Raw genomic sequence first — 24,742 nt, forward strand, 5'->3', positions numbered from 1 at the left:
AGCTATACGTAAAGCTCAATCGTGACTCAATTTAATATTCTAATCAGGATAAAATACATACAGATTAAATCGGATGAATAAAAATGACAACACGTTTCGCGCCACAGCCGGGCGCTTCGTCGGCACATGTGTGCTGTTTGTATGAATTCCCGTTGTTACCCTGGTTCCGTTTCTGGTATTGCTCCTTTGCCGCCTGCCCTGACATGTTGCTACGTCTCCAACTCCAATCCTGTGCTGCCCGTCCTGACCTCCTGCCTGCCCCCGACTAGTGTCCCAGGTAGTGGCTTGTGTTATCGTCCTCAGTGGTTCAGAGGATCCACAACCTCTAAGGCCCCTTCCACACTTGCGTTGCAGATCACATCAGAGTCTGATCAGGGTGCGATCAGGGTTTGGTCCGTGAAAAACGCACATTTTGCATCAGAGTGAAATCAGTTTTCAGTCAGAGTTTGTTCAGTGTCTCAGTTTTTCACGCGCGTTTTCAATGCAATTTCAATGCAATTTCAATGCGTTTTTTACATGCAGAAAATGCGCATGAAATGGACTCAGGACTGAGCTCTATCTTTTCTATGGCAATTGATGCGTGAAAAACGCATTGCACTTGCATTGCACTTGCAAGTGTCTCAGAGTGCAATGCGTTTTTGATGCATCTCGATAGATTTGTATGGTGTGTTTCTCACACGCGCGACTTGCAAAAGTAGAGCATGCTGAGATTAAAACGTGCGTTAAAAAAAACGTGCGTGAAAAAAATGCAAGTCTGAAAAGACCCATTGATTACAATGGGTCAGAGTGCAATGCAAGTTCTGCGTGTCAAAAGCACGCGCAGAAAACGCACGTGAAAAATGCAAGTGTGAAAGGGGCCTAAGCCTTATATTTGTTATTCATGGACTCCTTTCTTCTAAAAAAACTATTTTTAATATAATGTTTTAGAACACAGTGGGAGGAAAGAGCCTACTGGTAGTAGGGGAGGATAAGAAGGTGTAAGACCCTTTAATGCTATAGCTTGGAGGGGTACATTTAACAACTGGCCCTTCAGACTAATTAGCATAAATTTAAAAGTTGCTTTTAGAAGGAAAGAGGCTGTGGATAACAAATATAAGATTACCACAGTCACGGTACCACAATCAGTAAGTGGATGAAAATATACATCTAAGTAGTATAAGGGAAACTCCCCACTACTCCAACTCCAACCCTGTCATATGAATGCATTTTCACGGTCCTCCTGCAACCCACAATACACACAGGTATGGGCTAAGCCATTATTATGTCTCCCAGTGAATGTCGTAAAAAAAAAGTAGTTTAACATAGGGGTTGGAACCAGAAGCACAATCCATCAATTATATAGCGGCCTTACAGGCTGCATTCACACTTTGCATTTGAATAACATTTACAATTTGTTTACAATGCCTGAACATTGCATTCACATCGCTTTAATGCTCACAGATAGTGTAAATGGATTGTAACTGAAATGAGAACACCATGTGTGAATGTGGTCAAAGGCTCAACTTTGTACTTAAAGGTTTTGTCCACTTAAAGGGTTTGTTTGTGTAATGAAAAGTTATACAATTTTCTTCTAGATCTCTGCTTGCTGTCCTTCTATAGAAAACTTCTATGTTTACTTCCAGTGCATAGAAATCTGTCAACGGTCACGTGATGTCACACTGGTGCGTGAGCTGTTAGTATCACACAGCTCTGATTACTCTCTGTGATACTAACGTCTTGTGCAACTGTGTGACATCACATGACCATGGACATACTTCTATCCACTGGAAGTAAACAATGAGGGTGCAATCATACATAGTGCAAGACACCGGCTACTGGATCCTGGTGTGACTGCACCCTGAAGCTTCTTATAGAATAATAGAAACCAGAGATCTAGTAAACCTTGAGGATTTAACACAGAAAGTATATTGGAAAATTTTTGCATGCGCAGACGGCAGGATCGGCGGGCGAGGGCGCGCAGCTACGAGCAGCTGCGCGCCGAACATGGTGAGTACGAGGGGTAAAGTGGCTACCGGGGCGTGGAGTAGCCGCCTCGTGTAACCTCAGATGCGGCTACTCCACGCCCCAGTAGCCGCATAAGTAAATTAACATATTAGGGTAATAAAAGTTTACAAAACAGTGCGGGGACGTGAGGATTAGCCCTTAAAAGGGCTATCCTCACGTCCCATTGATTCACCTACCACCCGATCTACCTTTATAGGTAGATTTGTGGTGGTAGGTTTCCTTTAAGTGTACAACCCCTTTAATTCCTTTTTTATGGGTGTGGATGATATGACTGGTGTGACCTCTGCTGCCCAGGTCACATGGATGCAGGGCACTGTCTAACCATGATGAGAGGGAGAAACGGGACAAAGAAACTGGGCAAGAGACGGCGCAACACACAGCTCTTGGCCACACCCTTTGTGAACTAAAAGGCTAATTTGCATATACATACATAGAAGCTTCCTATAGCAGGACAGCAAGAAGAGATCTAGAAGACTATGAGCAATTGATTCTTCTAGAAAAAATATTTAAAAATTGTATAACGTTTCTTTACACAAACAATATCAATTCTTTGCTAAAAGTGGACAACGCCTTTCCCTGCATCTCACACGTCCTTGTAGGGTGGCAGGTAATGGATATATTTACGTTAAAAGTGAGAATTTCAAGTGCAATAGTTAATAGTTAATTTCTCTGGTTCACTGGTACATAGAAACACAATCTTAGATTCATATGAAAGATTTCAAAAGAAAAAAGAACAGAGATTCTAGAAAGCACAGAGCCGAAGTTATAGCCCACTGAAGTGTGTCCCCTTCCGGATTCTTAGACTGCAGGCTGCAGGAAGAACTTAGAGGAAGGTACAGAGAGGAGCTGCTGATACCTCACAGATACAGTAAATATTGACTTTATATGTTGCTAAATTTTGATAAGGGATAATGGTAACTAATGTTCATGTTATTAACCCTCTCCTCCCCAGAACAATCTAAGAGTACACTAGCTCTCTGATTGTCATATATAGAGCAATGGTGTTTTTTACATAAATTGAGCAAAAGGATAAAATTCGATCCTCTTTGCCTGATGAGGCTACATATTAAAACCACAAACCAGAATATGTCCTAAAATTTATATGTAACACACACACATTTCTGAATCCAGTTTTTATTTCACACCATCCTCCATTATTTATACCTATGTTATGGCTTTCTTACTAAAATTTTTATAAACCGCAGAAGTTTCTGTTATTGTGTGGCTAATACAATGGCGCACATCTGTTATCTCATTAGTTTGGTTTATGGATATATATTTATTCATCTTTTGTCAGGGTTGTGAGTATGTGGACCCTCTGGACCACCGCGGGAGATGGTACTAGGACCAGAGTCTAAGTGGCACCTGGTCTTCACCAGAGCCTGCCGCAAAGCGGGATGGTCTTTCTGCGGCGGGGTACCACCAGGTCGTTTCACAGGTACGACTAGCCCGCAGTGGTAGCCAAGGTAGCGAAGCAAAGACAGTAGGACTCAAGTCAGGAACCTGGTGCTGGCACACGGGACAAGAACACAGGATTGTTGGAGACACAGGAACACTGGAGACACAGGAATACGGAGGGCTTTCACTTCATAGGAATAGCTTGAAGATCTGGCAAGGATCACAGGAAGGGGCAGGAAATTATAGCAGGCCAGCGCCAATTATCGGCACGTGTGCCCTTTAAATCTTTGAGAGCCCGCGAACGCTCGCCCTAGGAGACGGGACGCGTGCCAAGACACGTGAGTCAGTGAGACCGCCGCTGGAGTCAGGGGAGGTAAGATCTGCCGGGCTCCAGGGGCACACGCAGGGACACGGGGATTGCTGGAGCACCCATGACATTTTTGTAACTGTAGTGGAAGAGATCATACAGTAATATATTTGTGTGAAGCTCTGTGCAATTCTCTGCAAAATAAGTTTGTCCCCTGTGCTTTTAACATTCCCTTTGCTGCATACTTTGGGGAATATACACATGTGTGGTATGTATGAACTCCTCACATCTTACCATTTTTAGGAAAGTACATTTTCTTCATTTAAGTAGTCAATTTTTGTACATATTGTAGTGGAAATTTTGAACTTAAATGTAATTTTTGCATTTTATCTGTCAGGGGTGCCCCCGCGTCTGGGGAGGCACACACATGCCTCCCTGCGGCCCCGGCTCCCCCCCTGCCTTACCTGTCTGCGTTCCTGCCGGCACTCGGAGATTTAAATGGCCAGCACGTTCAGCAACTTGGTCAAGTCTCTGCTATGCTACAGCAGCTATTGTCATCCCTGCAGCAGCATCCGGTTCCTGCGGTACCCTCCGCTACTGCAGAACCAAGACTGCGTCTATCCATGCCATCCAAATATGATGGTGATCCCAAGTTGTACTGGGGGTTCATCACGCAGTGCTCTCTGCATATCAAGCTTATGCCCAAATAGTTCATCACAGAGAGTTCGAAGTTGGCTTTCGGGAATCAGCCTTCTATCTGGGAAAGCTCTGGGACAGAAGGGACATGGTCACGGGTGACTTCCCACGTTCCTCAATGAATTCCGATCCGTCTTCGAGGAACCAGCCCGGCCGTCATCTGTTGAGACTGCCCTGCTGAACTTACGGCAAGGGGACTCTTCTGTTGGTGACTATGCAGTTCAATTCCGTACCTTAGCCTCGAAGCTGGACTGGAATGGAGCAACCTTACTTGCTACCTTTAACCCCTTTCCGATGCATGGAGAGGGCTCGCGGGCCGAGCTCTCTCCATAGCCGGTAAGTCTCTGCTGCAAAATTCAGCAAAGTCTGACCGGTAACACCCGCGATCGGTGCTAGCACCGATCACAGGTGCTTTCACGTCAATTGCCGCCCGCTATCAGCACATTGTAATGAATGAGGAGTAAAATCCCCATATACTGCCATATTGCCGTATGGCAGTATATGGTAGGATCAATCAGACAACCTAGGGTTAAAGTACCCTAGGGAGTCCGAAAAATAGTAAAAGTAAAAATAAAAAGAAGTTTAAAAAAAAATTATAATAAAAAAATCTAAAAATTCAAATCACCTCCTTTTCCCTAGAACTGATATAAATATTAATAAACAGTAAAAATCATAAACACATTAGGTATGGCCTCGTCTGAAAATGCTCGGTCTATCAAAATATAATAACGGTTTTTCACTGCGTTTAACCTTGTAACGGAAAATAGCGTCCAAAGTCAAAAATGGCATTTTTTTGCCATTTTGGAAAACATAAAAAAATTAATAAAAAGTGATCAAAAGGTCCTACAGTCCTAATAATGGTAGCATTGAAAATGTCATCAAAAGTTGCACAAAATGACACCACCCACAGCTCTGTACAAAGTATGGAAAAAGTTATTAGTGCCAGAAGATGGCAAAATCCCCCCAAATTTTTATACAGGTTTTAATTTTTGTAAATGTATTATAAAACCTATACAAATTTGGTATCCACGTAATCGTACTGACCCAAAGAATAACGTAGACATGTCATCTGGTGCGCACAGTGAAAACTGTAAAATCCAAGCCCACAAGAAAACGTTGCAAATGTGGTTTTTCACCATTTTCACTGCATTTGGAATTTTTTTCCCGCTTCCCAGTACACGGCATGGAATATTAAATACCGTCACTAGGAAGTGCAATTTGTTACGCAGAAAATAAGCCGTCACAGAGCTCTTTATGTGGATATTATAGACTTTTGAAGGTGTCGAGTGAAAAATGGAAGTGAAAAAACTAAAAAGGCCAAGTCGTTAATGGGTTAAAAAAAGACTTTTCGGACCGATCAAACATGCCTTGTCTGCACGGGACCTGCCATCTTCCCTGAGTGAGTTTATTTCCTTGGTTACTCAGATAGACATCTGGTTCTCTGAGCGCCTCGAAAAGCAATATCTTGATCAAGACTCAACGCCTTCCCCGCCTGGCCCTGGTTTTTCAAAATCCACCTCTATCTTCCTCCAAGGAACTCATGGAGGTGGATAGAGCATGGCTTATGACTCCCCAAGAGCAGACAAGAGGACATCCTCTGCTTCCAGGGAAACACACTCACCTAGGGTTCTTGGGAGAACCTGCATATTGCTGTTCTGCTCAGTTTTGGAACCAGTGGTCTGGTTCAAGTCTCGGCCTTCCTGGATTCCGGCTCTGCAGGGAATTTCATGGATGCCACTCTGGTCCATCTAGAGAAGCCGCTGCATATCTCGTCCGTCAGTAGGCAGATACTCTGTGACCCAGTCCAGTATTGCACTGAGACAATATGTCTGCAAGTTGGTGCCTTGCATAAAGAGAGACTGTATTTCTATGTACTTCCCCATTCCACATCCTCAGTTCTATTGGGAAATCCTTGGTTACAGCAACACGGACCTGTCCTCGACTGGCAGAGCGGGGAGGTTCTTCGCTGGGGTCCTGAATGCCAGTCTCGTTGTCTTATGGCTCTCCATCTGGTCTCTGCTATGCCATCTTCCTCGTCTCTCAAGTCTCTGGAGGGTCTTCCCGCTGCTTATCTGGACTATGCTGACGTCTTCTCTGAAAAGCAAGCAGAGACTCTACCACCGCATCGTCCATACGATTTTTCTATAGAGCTTCAGCCACGATGTCGAGTTTACCAGCTGTCCATGCCCGAAACTGAGGCCATGTCGACCTATATCAAGGAGAATCTGCAGAAGGAGTTCATCCTCAAATCCTCTTCTCCTGCTGGCGCCGGTTTTTCTTTGTGGCCAAGAAAGACGGTTCTCTCCTCCCCTGCATTGATTATAGGGGGCTCAATAAAGTGACAGTAAAGAACCGGTATGAGCTGCCCTTGATCACGGAACTATTTGACCGCCTCCATGGTGCCAAGTTCTTATCTAAATTGGACCTTCGAGTGGCATATAATCTTATCCGTGAGGGCTTTGAGTGGAAGACCGCCTTTAACACCCGAGGCGGGCACTTTGAATACCTGGTCATGCCCTTTGGACTGTGCAATGCGCCTGCAGTATTTCAGGAATTTAGTAAATGACATCTTCAGAAACTTGCTATACACCTGTGTCGTAGTATCGTAGACGGCATATTGGTGTTCGCTGCTGACCTGGAGACTCATCAAGTCCACGTATGACAAGTTCTTAGGCACCTAAGGGTCAGTCGTCTCCATGCCAAACTGGACAAGTGTCAGTTCCATCTGAAGAGCCTTCCGTTTTTCTCGTAAACATCATCTCCGATAAAGGCCTACAGATGGATCCAACCAAGTTGTCTGTGGTACTTCAGTGGTCTTGCCCTGTAGGACTTTGTGCCATACAGAGATTCATGGGCTGCACAAATTATTACAGGCAATTCATTTCACACTTCTCTTCTCTCGTATCTCCCATTGTGGCATTAACAAGAAAAGGCGCTGATCTCAGACTCTGGCCTCCGGCGGATGAGGAAGCGTTCTCTAAACTGAAGTCTGCCTTTGCTTCTGCTCCTGTTCTGACATGGCCAGATGTAGAGAAACCGTTCCAGCTTGAGGTTGACACCTCCTCGGTAGGTGCCAGAGCTGTTCTCACTCAGAAAGGGCCTAAAGGCCAAACGCTTCCCTGTGGGTTTTTCTCTAAAACTTTTTCTTCGGCTGAGAGGAATTACTCCATAGGAGATTGGGAACTCCTCCATAGGAGATCTGGATGTCTCTGCTCGCTGTTCAGGTGTCCCCACGACCCACATCCTGAGTTGCGGGCATACCCGTGCCTCTCCCTGGCCCCCGGCTCCTCTCCCGCATTACCTGTCCGTGTTCCTGCTCTGGCAGTCCACCGCACAGCTAATTGGTGCTTGCCATCTCCAGGAAATTGATAAAAGCCGGCCGATTGCCTCAGAGAAAGCTGTTCCATGCGATTTACTGTGTTTTTGAATCCCGGTTGTGACCCTGGGTACGTTATTGACTCTGATCCTGTGCTGCCTGTCCTGACCTTCCGCTACATCCCCGACTCCAATCCTGTTTTGCCTGGCTCGTTCTTCTGCCTGTCCCCGACCATGAGTTTGCCTGACGTTTCTGTACTTCTCCTTACCCACCACTGCGGACAAGGTCGCGCCTGTGGAACAACCTGGTGGTACCAGCGGCGGGCTCTGGTACCACTTAGACTCCGGTTCCAGGTGTCAGCTTATGTCATCGTCCGTGGTGGTACAGAGGATCCACTACCACTGATCCTGACATTATTACTGTTGCTGCAAAGTTGCATGAAAGTGGTAGTGTTATTTTTGTATACATGGCAGGCTATGATTTCTAAAAAAAAAAAATATTTTGACTTACATATGTCTAAACACATTTGTGGATTGTAACCAAATAGTGCTTGTTTTTGTTTTAGCATTCTTGTGAGTGTAAATTCTTGTTGATCTTGTGGTATATATGAATCATCACTTGTGTTATTGTGTCAATGTGTTATTATTTCTACATCCCTATTGGGGCCTAAACCTCCACTTTGATGTGAGTTTTATGTAAAAATCTACATTTTCATTGCATTTCCAATACATTTTCTTTTTACAAAGTTGAATGACGGTGGCACAGACTGTCAATTGTTAATTAAAACAAATTCAGTCGACTGGTTGTCTGCTTCAAAAAGTATACAGATTGTAGAGGTGTCTTTACTTTTTTATCTGTTTTATTGCTATATTTTGCAGGTAGTAGCTGAAAAGCAGATTTTTGTTTATTTTAGGTTTAACTGATATTATGATGATTTATTTAGTGAATATATGACATATGAGGTATCTGTGACATGTCCATCTATTAAATTTAGCAGGTGTGAAGATATATACTTTCTGTTTGAGGGTACATGTTTGGCCAATTTTTAGGCATTATTTAAAAACATTTATTTATTTTTTTAATCAAAATTGCATGAAGGCGCCTTTGTCTATAAACTCTGTAATGTGATTTTAAAAATCGGCCAAGTGTCTACTTTAAGAAAATATATGGTTGGGGTTTAGTATAAATCTTTATGCAGTAATTAAGGTTTTATTTGTATATGTCAAAACTGTAAAAACGGCTTTGTCCAAAAACGCATCAAAATTTCCAGAAATGCCTTGCAGCAAAAGGGTTAAATGTGCCGCCATTGCTGAGCCTCTGTATACACACAGTGGTGACAGGAGGCACTGGAGCTGAGTGTATGTACCTTTTATTTCTGTAACCCCCCTGGAGTCTGTATAAAACAACAAACTAAAACCTAGACACCCCCTTTAAGTATAAAGCTGGCACTGAGAGCCCTGTTCTAATATTAGTGGTTGTCACCAAAGTCTAAGAATTGTGCCTAGATAACCATTGACAATATTACAAATGCAGATGAACTTTACTCCCTAAAATAGTGACGTGTACTAACGCCACGAATTATAAGTTTGTCTCTTCCATTTCACAATGTTTTAGCATCTACTATTCACATTGCGCACTTCCGCCCGCATGGTTTCCCGCCCTTGTTTCCCCGGGTCACGTGGTGATAACGTGACGTCTTTGCGCCGCCTCTTCCAGGTACTGACCCCGCTCCGTGCTGCTCCTACGGCGCATGCGCAACCCGGTTTTTCCGCGGCCTACACATTCTAACTACTTCGCTAACACCGTAAGCGGAGGGCGCTGATCGCGTCTCTTAGTTCCGGGATCTCGGCTTGTGGGAGGCAAGTCATGGAGGCGGATTATTACAGCCCGGAGCACTCAGGTAAGAGGCGGGCCCCAGCTGCCACAGTGCTTCTCTACCTGAGAGGTACAGCGGGAGGCGGAGGGCCAGGGCAGTGAGTCCGCCTGTCCTATGGGGGAGCTGTAGCCCCGGCTCAGGTGTTAGGAGGGTGTACCTTACACTACAGGTGTGTAGTATATGGGGTCACAGCCTGTCCTGTATGGGGGATCAGCTATTAAAGGGACCCCACCTCCCCATGTGATGTGTATCAGTCTTACCGTTTCTGTCTGTAGTTATGACTTTGGGATGATGCTTTCTATTCTGGATTCTATGGAAATCTATTTGACTCCCATCACTGGTATTATATGCTCTGTGTAGTGGGCTACACCTCTCATGAAGACCTCCATAATAATAATCATTCTTTATTGATAGCGCACACAGATTACACAGCGCTGCACAGAGCTTACCAAATCAGTCCCTGTTCCCTAATGGGGCTCACAATCTAATCAACCTACCAGTATGTTTTGGAGTGTAGGAGGAAAGCAGAAGAAACCCATGCAAACACGGCGATAACATACAAACTCTTTACAGATAGTTCAGTGCTGGTGTTTTGTAGGAAAACAGGGGCTCCTTTTATCATACATGCGCATCTCTGCATCAGACTGTAATGACGCAGTGCTTCGCTTCCTGTGCTCCTGGTTTCCTCAATGAGATTTACGGAAAACTGTCTGTTTCTATCATCTCTGCTGCAAAATGAATGGGTAAAGCAGCGATGGGAAGACAAGATGTTTTTAGCAAAGCAAACCTATTTAACCTCTTAAACCACAATTTTTTTTTTAAGTTTTGCGTTATTGTTCTTAAAGTCCAATATCTCAAAAGCCTTTAATATTTTTTTTCCTGATTCTTATAATCTGTGAGAGAAATTGTTCATATATGGATTTTAGGAAAGGGAGTGGTTTTACTTTTTTTTCCCATATTTTTTTTTTAACCTCCTAGCCGGTTTGTTTATACAGTATACTGCAATACAACTATTAATAGAAAGTGACAAGACTGGAACCCTCTGGTTAGCACCCAGCTATGAGACAAATATTCTGTTGCCCACGAACCGCCTCTGCATAGTTAACTGCTGGTGTCTGCTGTATTATACCTGTGATCCCACTCCATACATCCCTAACCAGACCATGGCATAGGGTTGTGTCATGGTGGATTAAGGGATTAATTCCATTTTTATAGGATAGGCCAGGAATATAAGATTAGTGGGGTTGTTATTGTTGTATTTACTGGAAGACAAGACCTCTACGTCTCTGGTTGACCCTTAAACAACATATAGACATGTATGTATGTATGTATGTCAACCGTATAAACTATGTATACAGACTGCTTCTTCTACCTCTGTCCACCGCAAAGAGTGCAGCTAGGTGGCAATAGCAAACACCTGACTGGTGCAGAAATTCTCTGTTGGTTCCCTATCATAATCAATATTATTGATATCTTACCCCAATAAATGTGGATTTCTTTCATACACAGTCTGTTTTGGGTTTTTTTTGGCATTTTTCACAATACAAAAACAATATAAGAAAACAGATGCCGGTAAATATCACAGCACAATGGCAAGAGCAGGTAGATGTTTTCTTAGCTATAGCTCTCACTTTATAAATTCTAATATTATCCCAGCGAAAACATCCCGGCTGCTGCTTGTACCCTAATCTTTATTCCTCATTTATACAGGAACCTTTTCTCACAAACCACAGTGAGAAACAACCCATGAATAGCTTTTTAGTTACAGTCAGCATATACATAATGCACGTTCGCTAAATAAAGTAATAATTATATATCACTGTTCCCAAGGGGAATTGGCCTTTCTGTGGCCCTCCCCTTCTGCAATCTGCTAAGCCGACTGACATCGGGAGGAGATGGCTGGAGGAGGCAGCAGGTGGGTTAGAAAGGAGTGCACCTCTGGAGCGTTGTAGCTGTTAAATCATGGGATAGATTTATTTTCAGAATGCCTTCAATGAAACTAGGACTGTTATTTGTCCATAGCAGATCAGTGATTTTTCATCTTTGTTTGCAGATGATGGTGGTGCAACTCCAGTGCAAGATGAGCGCGAGTCTGGCTCTGACGACGAAGGGAATGACCGTGATCAGCATGGATCAGAGGGTGACAGTCCAGTGAATAGATATGAAGTATGAAAAAAAATTGTGTCCTTGTAAATATTGTTTGTTTTTCATGTTCTCTGAACAAATCAAATTTTCGTTTCCATCCCCTAGAATGACAACAGTGATGCTGAAGAAGAGAACAAAGGTGGAGGCAGCGGTTCAGAGAACGAAGCTAATGATTCAGACGATGAGGATCGGAGGCCACGCAACTCCAGTGACTTGGAGAACGATAGTTTTAATCGCAATGCTAGTGACTCTGAAAATGAAGGAGTTAATAATCATGGTGCCAGTGACTCGGAGGACGAGGCCCCCCGACAAAAGGATAGTGGAGATGAAGATGGAACTCCTGTTAAAGGGGCTGCAAGTGACTCTGAAGAAGAGGTACAATCTAGACATTCAGCTAGTGATTCTGAAGATGATAGACCTTCTAAAAGAAGTGGAGCTAAAGCAAATGATTCAGAAGATGAAGCCCCTTCAAAGAATGCCAATAGCGACTCGGAGGATGAAGCCCCTAAGAATCATGCTGCCAGTGACTCTGAAGATGAGACCCCTAAGAAGCGCACAGCCCTTAGGAGACGCGCAGCCAGTGATTCAGAAGATGAGACTCCAAAGAAGCATGCAGGCAGTGACTCGGAGGATGATATCCAAAAAAAACATGTAGATAGCGACTCGGAGGATGACGCCCCTAAGAATCATGCTGCCAGTGACTCTGAAGATGAGACGCCTAAGAAGCGCAAAGCCCCTAGGCGACGTTCAGCCAGCGATTCAGAAAATGAGACCCCAAAGAAGCGTGTGGCCAGTGACTCTGAGGATGAAGCTCCTGCCAAGCGTGTGGCCAGTGACTCTGAAGATGAGGCACCTGCCAAGCGTGTGGCCAGTGACTCTGAAGATGAGACACCTGCCAAGCGTGTGGCCAGTGACTCTGAAGATGAAGCTCCTACCAAGCGTGTGGCCAGTGACTCTGAAGATGAAGCTCCTACCAAGCGTGTGGCCAGTGACTCTGAAGATGAAGCTCCTACCAAGCGTGTGGCCAGTGACTCTGAAGATGAAGCTCCTACCAAGCGTGTGGCCAGTGACTCTGAAGATGAAGCACCTGCCAAGCGTGTGGCCAGTGACTCTGAGGATGAGAGACCTGTTAAGCGTCCCGCTAGACGTGCTGCAAAGGGATCAGATGATGATACCCCTAAAAAAAATGCTAGTGAGTCAGAAGATGAGTCTCCTGCTAAACCAAAAATTGTTGACTCAGATGATGAAGCTCCTTCCAAGCGTGCAGCTAGTGACTCCGATGAGGACCGTCCTCGCAAACCAGTACACAGTGATTCTGAAGAGGAAACGCCGGCAAAACAAGCCGCAGCCAATTCGGAGGATGAATTTCCCAGGATGAAAAGAAAAATTCTGTCCTCAGACGATAGTGATGATGAAGAGGAAAGGAAAATGACCAAGAGAAAGAAAAAAAGGGTATCTCGTCGAAGTTCAGGCAGTGACAACAGTGCAAGTGAAAGTGGCAAAAAGAAGGCAGATTCAGACAGCGAAGAAGAAGGTGACAAAAAAACATCTAAAAAGACTATTCTTTCTGACAGCGAAGATGATGAAACGGCAGACAAGCCAGGTATGGGACAGGACTATAATGGCCTATTGTTTGAGTTACAATGCACACAGTTATTCGTAACAATTATGGGAGTTGTCCCAAAACAGTATATTGCTGCTCAGTATGTTGAGGAATAAAGGAATGCAATTTTGTGACTGAGAGGGCCCATTGGTCAGACCAAAATGTTCGCTCACCTGTCCAGTGGTAAAGCTGAAATTCGACCATCCCTTGAATTGGCTTCTTGTATTGACCCCTAATGTAATGTCTCCTTCATAGGGAAAATACACCAACTGCAAAATGTATTATAAACTACTGTACTAGATCACTGTTTATTTTTCAGTGTTACACTGTATAGTCCTGAATTATTCAGATATTATGGGCCTTATTTGCATAGTTCATAACTATTTGGTTACTTTAATGCAGCCAATAAGAAGAGTCGGATCCTGTCAGATGGGGATGACTCTGACAGCGACGAGCCCTCTAAGAAAACTCAGAAAAAGAAAGCAGTGTCATCCGATAGTGAAGCAGAGGATGGAGAAAAGGCTAAAGATGAGCCAAAGAGTGGAGAAAATAAGCTATTTGGTAGTGACAGTGAATCTGGAAATGATGAGGAGTAAGTAAAATTAATTGTTCTTTTACAGATGTTTTCTGGAATTCAGTACAAGATACTTGCATAATTCAGTTTTTTAAAATAATATTTGGAAAAGGATTAACAGGTTTTACTAATTTTTTTTTTATGCAGAAATCTAATTGCAGACATTTTTGGAGAGTCAGGGGATGAAGAAGAGGAAGAGTTTACGGTAAGAAGAGGATAATGTAATTGTCTTAAAAACTTGTCACATCTGTGATGGTCTTTTCCATTGTTCACCTTCAAGATAGCAGTGTAGCAATAACAATAAAATAGTGAAGGGCATAAATGTCATTGAAGTGGTGCCTTTCGAGACAATTTCACACAATGAGCTAATTTGTTTCTAGAATTTTCCATCTCTATAGGTGTAACAGAAACTGCATATAAAAAGTTGTTATACTCATTATTCACATCTGACTATTCTTGTCTTGGTGAAAGGTTCCTGTATATATGTATACGTATGTATATATGTATGTATGTGTTGTACAGATGGCAAGTCAAATGACATGCCCATTTTTGTTTTTTATGATCATCCTTACACAGGGTTTTAACCAAGAGGACCTGGAAGGAGAAAAACCAGCAGCACCCAAACCTACAGCAAATGCAGAGGAAGATTCGGACTCGGACGTTGATATGAAATCTGGGCATATGTAAGACTTTTAATTTTTCTTTCTGAGCATTTTTATAATATATTCGGATAAAGTGTTTTTTCATTTAGTGTTTGTGTGTTTTATTGGGGCAGATTTATCAAGCGGTCTGAAAGTCGGAATATTCTTAGTTGCCCATGGCAACCAATCACTGCTCCCCTTTAAAATATTCATGAGCACTGGTAAATTGAAAACCGAGCTGTAATTGGTTGCCATGATGAACTAAGAATATTTTGACTTTCAGACAGGTTGATAATCTGCCCCATAGGGCTAGTTAAATACTAACAATTGTTAAAAAGGACCTGTCACCACAAATTAGGGTCCCCATCCAAACATGCCTACTGAATCTACTCCCCAGGCTCTTTCTAAAGCAGTCAATTTCATAACCCTGGCCTTAAACTTCACTAATATAACATACTTATAGGTCAGTCCACACACTCCTTTCTTCACAGGCAGCCAATTCCCCGGGCTCCAATTCTCGCCCTTGCACACTAGATGCCGACGATGATGGCATCCAGTGCGCAAGTGCTGCCAGCTTCCAGCTCTCGACGCTTGCCAGGAGCAACTGCGTATGCGCCACCCCACTGATGTCTCCTTTCATTGAAGCCAGCAGCCTCACAGGCATCTATTGTGCAAGCGCTGCAGGCTTCACGCTAACAGCGCTCGTGGGGACTGACTAAACGTGCGCAAACGTAACAACTGGAAGCCGGGGGAGTAGGAGGGCACAGATAAAGGGGAGTGCCAGCACCTTATGAATATCCCCGACTGTTGGAGCAGATGTCCATTGATCCAACCTCTTATTTTGTGAGTGGTCACAGCATATAGGTACATTTTTATAAACTTTGGAATGACACAGATCAATAAATTTGATGTAAATAGAGAGGGCTGGGGAGGGGATAAGGTAGATATATTTGAATGGGGGGCCTTATTTGTGCTGACAGGTCCTCTTTACAGGACTTCCCAATTAATTCCCAAATGTGTGATATCAACTCCTTGCGCAGCCGCAGTACTTCCCTGTCGACAGTAGTTGCTATCGTGCATGCGTGAGATTTCAAGCAATGTCCTTTAACCTTTCAGGTTCCGAGAATATGCACTTATTAAATCATTTGCAAATATATTTCTTAAACTCCTTCTTTCAGGGGTGATTTCAAATCTGACTTTGAAATTATGTTAGAGAATAAGAAGCGCATGAGTGGTAAGCGGAGGAGGAATCGGGACGGTGGCACTTTCATCAGCGATGCAGACGATGTTGTGAATGCCATGATAATAAAGATGAATGAAGCAGCAGAGGTAAGAGTTACTCCTCTCTCTATAGTTTTACTTTTATTTTGAGTTTTTGATTACTTTTTACCAGCTTTAATTGGAGTTCCTGGATTAGTGCTTCTGTAATGGCCAGCATCAAAAACTGCATGTGTGTTTACAGCCAAAGAACTGTGCTGGTTGTGGTTACTTTACATTTTACAATCTCTCTAAGGTTTATGTGAAATACAAGGAAGCAAAATGGTAACATGTTTCACTTACTCTTTAGGAAGATCGAAATCTTAACTCCAGCAAGAAGCCAGCTCTGAAGAAGTTAACATTACTTCCTACTGTAGTGATGCATCTAAAAAAGTAAGAACTGTACAATACTCGGACTTTTATTGTGATCCATAGTACTTTCTCATCAAGCAGCCTATATTCTGTTGCAAGCTCGTTGAAGGCTGCAGATTAACCCTTAGAGGACTCTGACCTTTTTGCCTTTTCTATTATTATTTTTTTGGTTGTTTACTGCCCATCTTCCAAAAGACACTTTTTTTTAACCATAGATGTATCAGAGCTTTTTTAATTTTTAACTGCCACTATTTGTTTATTCAATGCAATGTGCTGGAAAGTACAGCATGAAGTGAAAGTGATGGAAATCCAAAATTGAGCCATTTTCTTATGGCCACTGAGATACCAGATTGTGTAATGTGTTGTTTTTGTTTCTGGAACCTGTGCAAAATGACCCAAAAAAAGGAGGCTTTTTTCTGTTACAGAGTTCACTGCTTGTGATAATACGGTTATTTATTGGTCATTTTGCAATGCAGAGATGGACAGTGTGTAATTTTTATTTGTTTTGTTCGCCATAGAAAATCCTGATTAGAAAAACAAAAAATTATACTGTAAGATTCTGGACAGTTTTTTTCCAGCTTCCTGCAGGGTCTGACCACATACTCAATATAGTGCAATACAGCTGAGAACTGCTCTATGAGAAGTGTATAGGAGTCTTCATAGCTGTTATTCTCTCTAGTTTATGGATTAGTACTGGCAATATACAGTGATAAAATATTTTTCATTGGTAACTGTAAAAGTATAAAACTTGCTGATGTGTCTATCGTTCTATTACAGACAAGATTTGAAAGAGACCTTTATTGACAGCGGAGTGATGTCCGCCATTAAAGAATGGCTTTCTCCCCTTCCTGACCGCAGCTTGCCGGCGCTAAAGATCCGAGAAGAACTGCTTAAGATTCTTCAAGAGGTAAGGCTCCTCTTGCTCATGATGACCTCTCAGATGTATAAATAGCAGTTACCTTATCTGTATGTCAAAGTATGTAAGTGCACAGGCTCAGAAATTGTGGACTCGCAGTAAGACTACATGGGCAATTCACAGCCAAGAACCAGTTTATTAATCCAGTAACTTTAGCAGGTGCATAGGGTCAGTGAAAACTGCATGTACTCGTTTTATTTTTTTGTAAGTTGGAAAATTTGTGTGCATCAAACCATACAGCTTAAATGAATAGGATCATGGCCCTTGGGTCCGCCTTCTGTATATTACCATATAGGTCCTGTCTGAGCCATGATGGAATTGCTGTGGGTTTTTTTTTTTTTTTTTTTCTTTTTGCCACCACTGAAAGAGTTAATAGTGCATTGCATGATCCATTGAATAACGCCTCCCCTCTACACCGAAAGCTGAGCAGATTCACTGTGAAAACAGCAGACTGTGTACTCGCCACACTGTAACTGGGTGTCTTAGACGTTTATGGGGGGGCTTGATGTGGCTGCAAATAATGCGATTGTATCACCGGCCCCCATATGTCTAACTGTTATGTGGATGTCTAATTTTTATTTATATTTTTTCTTTAACTCTTAAGCTCCCCAGTGTAAGTCAGGAGACACTAAAACACAGCGGCATTGGAAGAGCTGTTATGTATTTGTACAAGCACCCAAAAGAGTCCAGGCCGAACAAGGATATCGCAGGAAAACTGATAAGTATGTCTATTGGTAACTCTTCAGAATGTCTGATCAGCTCAGAAAAGGCTCCTCTAACAATTTCTCTTTTTAACATATGTATTTCTTATAAAAATGTAATGGCCTACACGAGAAAATAAATGTGTCCGAGGCAGTATGTTGAGAACCTCCATTGTTCCTCATGGTACATTGTTATTGTTGGCAGCATATACCAAGTTTACATGAAGAGATCTGTTTCTTGAAAACTATTTTAATGCTCATTTGAAGATGTGATTAGTTACAAATGAGTGCCCTAAGGGCAGACATCCAAGGCCAACATCAAAGAGCTGTGTAGAATAATACAATTTCTAGTGCTGCAGAGGCATTCAACTAAAATGTACACTACATGGTATGATTTGACACAAAAGCCTTTAGAAGATGTAAACCCCTGTGTAGTTGTATAGAGGCATACTGCGGGAAGTGTGTGTAAATGGAATTAATTTGATTGGTGCAGGTATTTAAAGGGAACATGTCACCAGGCGATAAATATCAAACCACAATAAGTACCTTGCAGGGCCAGTTGCCCGTGTGCCGGACATGTCTTTATAAATTGAGACCGCTGCCTGAAGCCGGAAAAATTAACTTCATGGTCCGCTTTCAGTTGGGGGGTGGGTTTCCAGGCACAGGAGTCAAGGAGATGCCGACCCTAAACGGCAGCATCTTTGCATAACCGCACGTCCCTGTCTCCCTGCAATCTCCATCTCGTCTCAATTCTCGTGCATGACATCTGCTCCGTCCCTGCATGTATGGTGAGGGAGAAAGGTGCGCTGCGCATGCGTGAGAATTGGGACGAGGTCACAGCAGACTATGGAGAGGACAAGAAGTCAGGAGGCAGGGCCTGCTGCGGCTACGAAGAGATAAGGAGGCACAGTTATGTAAAGAAGCGGCCGTGCGGACGGTGCCTCCTTGACTGCTGTGCCCGAAACCTTACTACTGTGATGTGTCCGGCACACGGGCAACCGGCCCTACAAGGTACTTATTGTGGCTTTATATCGATTTTTGGCCTGGTGACCCATTCCCTTTAATATAAATCACTAAGCAGCAGTTACATTGTTTGATATTTTTTTTATGCCTACAGATGAATGGTCAAGGCCTATTTTTGGGTTGACCTCTAACTACAAGGGGATGACTAGAGAAGAGCGAGAACAAAGGGATTTGGAACAGATGCCGCAACGGAGAAGGATGAGCAGGTACTTGAAAGTAAACGAATGTAACTCTAAGGGTGAATGCACACTTATAATGTTATGTGTATATCTGGCGCACCACATTTCCACATGCCACATCTGCAGTGTAATTTCATTATTGTGTATGGAATTGATGGCAAAATCTGAATGTTATTCACATCATAAATTCTGACGATTTAGCTGATTTCCTTTTTTTGTGGAATGGCTGTAGGATTACAGGTGGCGTAAATCCCTCATGCATTGTACAACGTGTGCCGATACCCTAGTTGTTTCATTAAACAAGCAATCAAATGATTCCTCATGTGGGACTAAAGTTTTTTTAATTTGTAGTATTTAAATTTAACTAAAAAGAATAATGTAAAAAACACGTGTGATGTCACATACATTTATGTTTAACTACAAGCAAAGAACAAAAAAATAACCATCCCCAAATTTCTAATTAAAAAAAAAAAATTTCCCTTTGTTGAACAAAATAAAATGTACTATTACATCTTGAAATAAATGTGGTGACTTAAGGTGTGTATCACAAAATGTTGCTTTTACGAAATACAACTGAACTTGCCAAAAGGAAGCCCCGATGACAAAACCTTTAAGTAGCTATGGCATTTGAATGGGAGATGTAAGAAACTATTTGGTTTTGATTTGTATCTTTCCCTTTAGCTCAGGGGGACAGACACCTCGCAGGGACCTGGAAAAAGTTTTGACTGGAGAAGAAAAGTAAGTGCTTGAAATGTGCATCATATCTGTTTTAAAAATTTGTAAATGTGAAATGCTACTGTTACGGGCGAGACATATGCCCCATTGTTATCCCTTGGCTACTATTTTAAGGTGGTACAAAGGTAATAGATGTAAATGCGATGTTAGAATAAAATATCTACAGGTACTTGCAATAATTTCATTTTCTTGTTTAGGGCATTACGTCCGGGTGACCCAGGTTTCTGTGCTCGAGCTAGAGTTCCTCTGCCCTCTAATAAGGATTATGTTGTCCGTCCAAAGTGGAATGTGGAAATGGAATCTTCCCGGGTAAGTTATCGTATTGGTTTGATGCGATCTCTCTAGCTGGACATGTTGTCTTTTCTACTTTGGTATGATCACTGTGATACAGAATTTCTATATAGGTTTTATGTTGTTTTAATGCATTTTCAAAAAAATCTTCTGACGCTAATAACTTTTTCATACATTGGTATATGGAGCTATGTAAGACATTTTAATTTAAATTTTTTTTTTTTGGAGATGCGCTGGTGTTACAATTTTGGGGACTGTGCGACCTTTTGATCACTTTTTAAAATATTTTAATGTTCTTTCAAATGGTGTAAAAGTAGCTTACTGTTTTCCGTTATGTTGTTTATCACTGGGGAAAAAAATAATCCATACTTGCCTCCGGCGCTTCTCTTCACCCTGCGGCCCCAGCTTCTTCTGTCTTCCCGGCAACCTGCGCGCCTGCCTGCCCGCAGCTGCTATTATGTTTTGATGCTGGGGACACAGCCGCATCACATCGGGTGCGTTAGGACAGAGCATAGATGTGCCTCTGTCAGCATTGCTGGGAAGCTGATGATAGAAGAATTTATTGAAGGGGTTATCCGGGTCTTAAAAATTACTAAGGGCTGGGGAGGCCTATTTAAACATGTACTTACCTTGTACGGCGGCGCCGATGCCCCGCGCCGTGGCCGGTCTCCTCTGTGCGCCGGTTTGTATACAGGGCCGGACGGAAGCTCCCATCAGACACCATCTCTCAGCGTTTACAACGCTGAGAGATGGGGACGGATGGGAGGAGCCAGCCACATCACGGACCGGAAGTTGTGCACGGCTTCTGTGCCCCTGTAAACAAACAGGGGCACGGATTGAAGGGACCGCAGCACCGGACATCGGCGCCTGAGGAGGTAAGTACTTGTTTATTATGTTTAACTAGCCCACCCCAGCCTTGCCCTCAGAAACTTTAAAACCCGGATAACCCATTTAATTTTACAGGGCATCTGCTGAGGACATTTCATTATTTGTGGGGGGGGGGGGTGAGCACTGTTGGGGACATTACATCAATGGCAGAGCACTGCATTTCATTGGGGGGGCACTGCTGGAGTAGCGGTTGCATTTTTGACTCTAGACTTTTCTCAATGCTAATTTTTCATAATATTTTTTTTTCTTTGTGTGGGGTAAATTTGGGTACCTCGGTTTACACTTGGGTCGGTTTATACTTGGGTATATGTGGTATCGTTCCTACCATATACTTCAGTATTACTGTATTGCAGTATATGCAGCAAACCCCACCTTTGTATGAGCAAGGCTCACCCTGTGTGCCCTCTTCATGCAGTGGTAGCAACTCTGCACTGTACATGTACGGCGCAGGGTGTGAAGAGGTTTACTTTAGAATGTTTTACTTCTTAAATTTCTTTGCTATCCTTCTTTGCTCTTTTTGTTTTGTCCCATTTCCTTCCTACACCCCCCTCCCTGCTTTGATTCAGTTTGGAGGTCCACGTAAGGGCTTAAGTCGTTTGGAAAAGCACAAAAGACGATTTGCTGAACAGAGAAGGCTCACTAAAACCAATCATGCCATCAAATTCAGCATTGAGGGAAACCGAATGCCCTTGTGATATTGGTAATTTTATGTGAGGTGCTTTTACGCTGTGCCAGTGTGAAGACAGTAGGTGTGCGCTGCATGCGCTGGGTCTTTACTTCCCTGACTCACCAATATCTAACATGTGGCATGATTCAAAACCAAAATATAAAAAATACCTTTGGACAAAAAAGACGAGTGATTTTTTAAACCTTTTAAATCTATGACAAAAGTCTCAAGTCTTTGCACATATTAGTCTTTATGCCAAAGTTTACAACTTGGAACGTTTGGTCCAACTAAACCACTTTTATGATAACTGCATGTATTGTAATTTATGATACAAAGTTATGTAAATTTAGCATTCAGGTCCATGCTGGTGTAGATATTACACTTACACCAAATTAATAGAGGAGTAAACCTGCAATGAACTGTAGCACAGGGGAGTGTTTTTTGTGTGGATTTAAGCCAGTTTCCTACAAGAGTTTAGTCCTGGATGAAAACCTTGAATCGCCGAAATGAATACTAATGCAGAATTCAGTGGTTCGAAAGGGGAAATCCCTTAAGTGCATAGAGCAAGTTTATTGAACTCAACTCTCTCATCGGCTTGTAAAATGTAATGTCACTGGAGCTCTGTACAAGCTTCAAGTCACTTGGTTTTGAATTAAATTCATACATATTGTGTGTATACCTTTCAATAAAATCGCTTGACCATTAATATCCCAGATGAAAATAAGGCACCATCCAGACACTGAACCGCTCAAGTATATAGTCCTTAAAGTTGTCCTAGTAGCATATCCCACTATACAGAGAAATGAATGCGGACATAGTGTAGACGGTTCCAAAAAATTCAGTAGTTTATTATCAAATCTAATCACATAAAATCAGATAAAATTGCACAATGTAAAATCCATGAGGACGCCAAGTCACTTCTTACCCTGGGTTTCGCACCTTAGCTTCTTCCGGCGTGTCCTCGTGGATTTTACATTGCGCAGTTTTATCTGATTTTATGTGAGTAGATTTCATAATAAACTACTGAATTTTTTCGTCTGGGATAATAATGGTCAAGCGATTTTATTGAAAGGTATACACACAATACGTCTGAATTTGGATCAAAACCAAGAGACTTGAAGACTATAGAGAGCTCCGGTCACATTACATTTTACATTCTCTTCAAACCTTAGGATGTCTTTGATCCATCCGGGACCGTTATTTGAGCTCTACCTACAGATAAGGTGCTGCATTACTTTGAACTTTTATTGTCTCTCATGGGCTACTTCACATTGGCGTTTATGTTCGGCTTCAGTTTTGACCCTGATGTGTCTCCATTTTTCTTCCGTTTTTTTTGTCTTCGTGTATGCAAAAAAAAAAAAACCTGAAGGTTTAACATTGCTCTTAAAACATCGCACCTGATTATTCAGCCTCATCAGTGGGGGGGGGGATGCTTTTTTTTGTTTTTGTTATTGTTTTTTCCCCTCTCCATGGACAATGGATCAGTGAAAATACAAACCAATGTGAAAACACCCATAGAAATCAATGGCTTTTTGAGGCATCCGTGGAAAATCACTGAACCACGGAAGTGCAACACAAAGCCAATGTAAAAAGGACTTGTAGAGTAAGGAAATATATATAAAAGGACACTCATTTGATAAAATTCTATGAAGACTTATTAGTGTTGAAACCTTTTATCTCCATCAAGTTTAAACACTAATAAGTCTTCATAGAATTTTATCAAATGAGTGTCCTTTTTTTTTTTTTTTTTTCCTCACCGTGTAGCACAGGGCAGCAGTCATCTGAGGGTTGTTTGGAAAGTTTTCTATTTTTGGACATGAAAGGAGATATGTCTACTGCAAAGTATTTGGGTCAAATGGGTTAAAGTTCATCCAATCTAAATGTCATTCCCTTAGAGAAGCATTAGCTTCAGCATCTCTGTCCCTCCATCTTCTCCACATTTCCTTTCCAGACCTTTTCAGATTTATAAACAGGGACTTGTCGTCTTTTATTGATAATGGTTTTTGCAAACTGGACTGCATTTATATGTTCTGTATTTTAATGTTGGGTGTTGCAGTCTTAGTGTTCTGTGTTTATGCCTGTATAACAGATTGCTACATAACAGCGTTCCTTGCATGGATGTTTTACCTTTTTATTGGAATCTTTAGAAAAATGGGTTGTGTTAAAATCATTGCTTTGTTAACCTCTATACACAAGCTGAATGAACAAACACTAAATCACTTTTCTCTCTCTAGGGAAATTCTAAGAAAGGAGTAAGCAGATTGGACAAACAAATGAGGAAATTCTCCGATATCCGTAAGAAGAATCGCTTTGGCCATGCGGTTAAAATCAGCATAGAAGGGAATAAGATGCCTTTGTGACATGTGCTGCTCTTTTCTTCTTGCCAATATTGGGACAGGGCTTTTTATGAACTTGTCCTGTTGCGTTCACTGAATTGGACTCCATGAGCCTTTTGCAATAGTTTTTAATGTTTTTTTTTTTTCCTGGCCCTGTAAATGTGTTCTGTGCCCTGCAAGAGGCAAAGTTTCTTCTGTTTCCCCTATTCACACCGCCCTGGAAACATACTCTGGTCCTTATTTTTGGATCGTATTTAATGCTGTTTGTACAGATCAGCTTTTCTTCATACCTCAGTGTCTGGATTTCGGACAATAAAATTCTATCTTGGTTTTTCTAACGATGTTCTGAGGTTCCTCTGGTTCTGGTGGATATGGATTAGAACATTAGGTGGGGCTGGATGATGTAGGCTGCAGCAATGTAATAGCGGATTTTCATAACCTCTTTGCAAAGCACAAGTGATGGCGCACAGTCCAGCTAATCCAACAGTACCAGCAAAGCCTGGCCCACCTGCAGTATCAGACTCTCTGGGAACTCTCATGGCACTTGTGACTTAAGCAAAATGGGATTCTATATCCACCCAGTGATGTGGACTCTCCAGGTGTAAGATATCTTTTTAGGAACGTGTGAATTTTACCTGCTTCCTGCTAAAAGGTTTATGCAAGGCAACAGGTTTAGGAGTGCACCTCTCCTAGCTATCAGCCTTCCCACATGGTGTTTTTCATGCTTTTTTTAAATACATCCAAAACCCAAGTGGGAGGGGGGTTTGCCTGAAACGCATGCGTTTTTGTCAAACCCCCTCCCACTTTCGTTTTGGAT

At 42.4% G+C, this 24,742-nt stretch overlaps 1 protein-coding gene across 2 annotated transcripts; it reads left to right on the forward strand.

Moving 5' to 3' along the window:
• The first annotated feature begins 9,413 nt into the window (after positions 1–9,413).
• On the forward strand, positions 9,414–24,263 carry IWS1 (interacts with SUPT6H, CTD assembly factor 1). Of its 2 annotated transcripts, XM_072143178.1 has the most exons (15): positions 9,414–9,621; positions 11,651–11,763; positions 11,848–13,345; positions 13,748–13,937; positions 14,067–14,124; positions 14,496–14,602; positions 15,739–15,889; positions 16,128–16,210; positions 16,967–17,096; positions 17,710–17,827; positions 18,924–19,035; positions 19,690–19,746; positions 19,941–20,052; positions 21,489–21,622; positions 23,824–23,950. In XM_072143178.1, exons 1-14 carry the CDS (start codon positions 9,588–9,590, stop codon positions 21,615–21,617), a joined length of 2,892 nt encoding a protein of 963 aa, XP_071999279.1. In that variant the 5' UTR covers positions 9,414–9,587; the 3' UTR covers positions 21,618–21,622; positions 23,824–23,950. The 2 variants fall into 2 exon arrangements, with proteins under 2 accessions (XP_071999279.1, XP_071999280.1); XM_072143179.1 differs by lacking the exon at positions 21,489–21,622 and having other exon boundaries at positions 9,416–9,621; positions 23,824–24,263.
• The last annotated feature ends 479 nt before the right edge of the window (positions 24,264–24,742 follow it).

Source organism: Engystomops pustulosus, chromosome 3 (assembly GCF_040894005.1).
Source record: "Engystomops pustulosus chromosome 3, aEngPut4.maternal, whole genome shotgun sequence".
In the NCBI taxonomy this organism is placed as follows: Eukaryota; Metazoa; Chordata; class Amphibia; order Anura; family Leptodactylidae; genus Engystomops; species Engystomops pustulosus.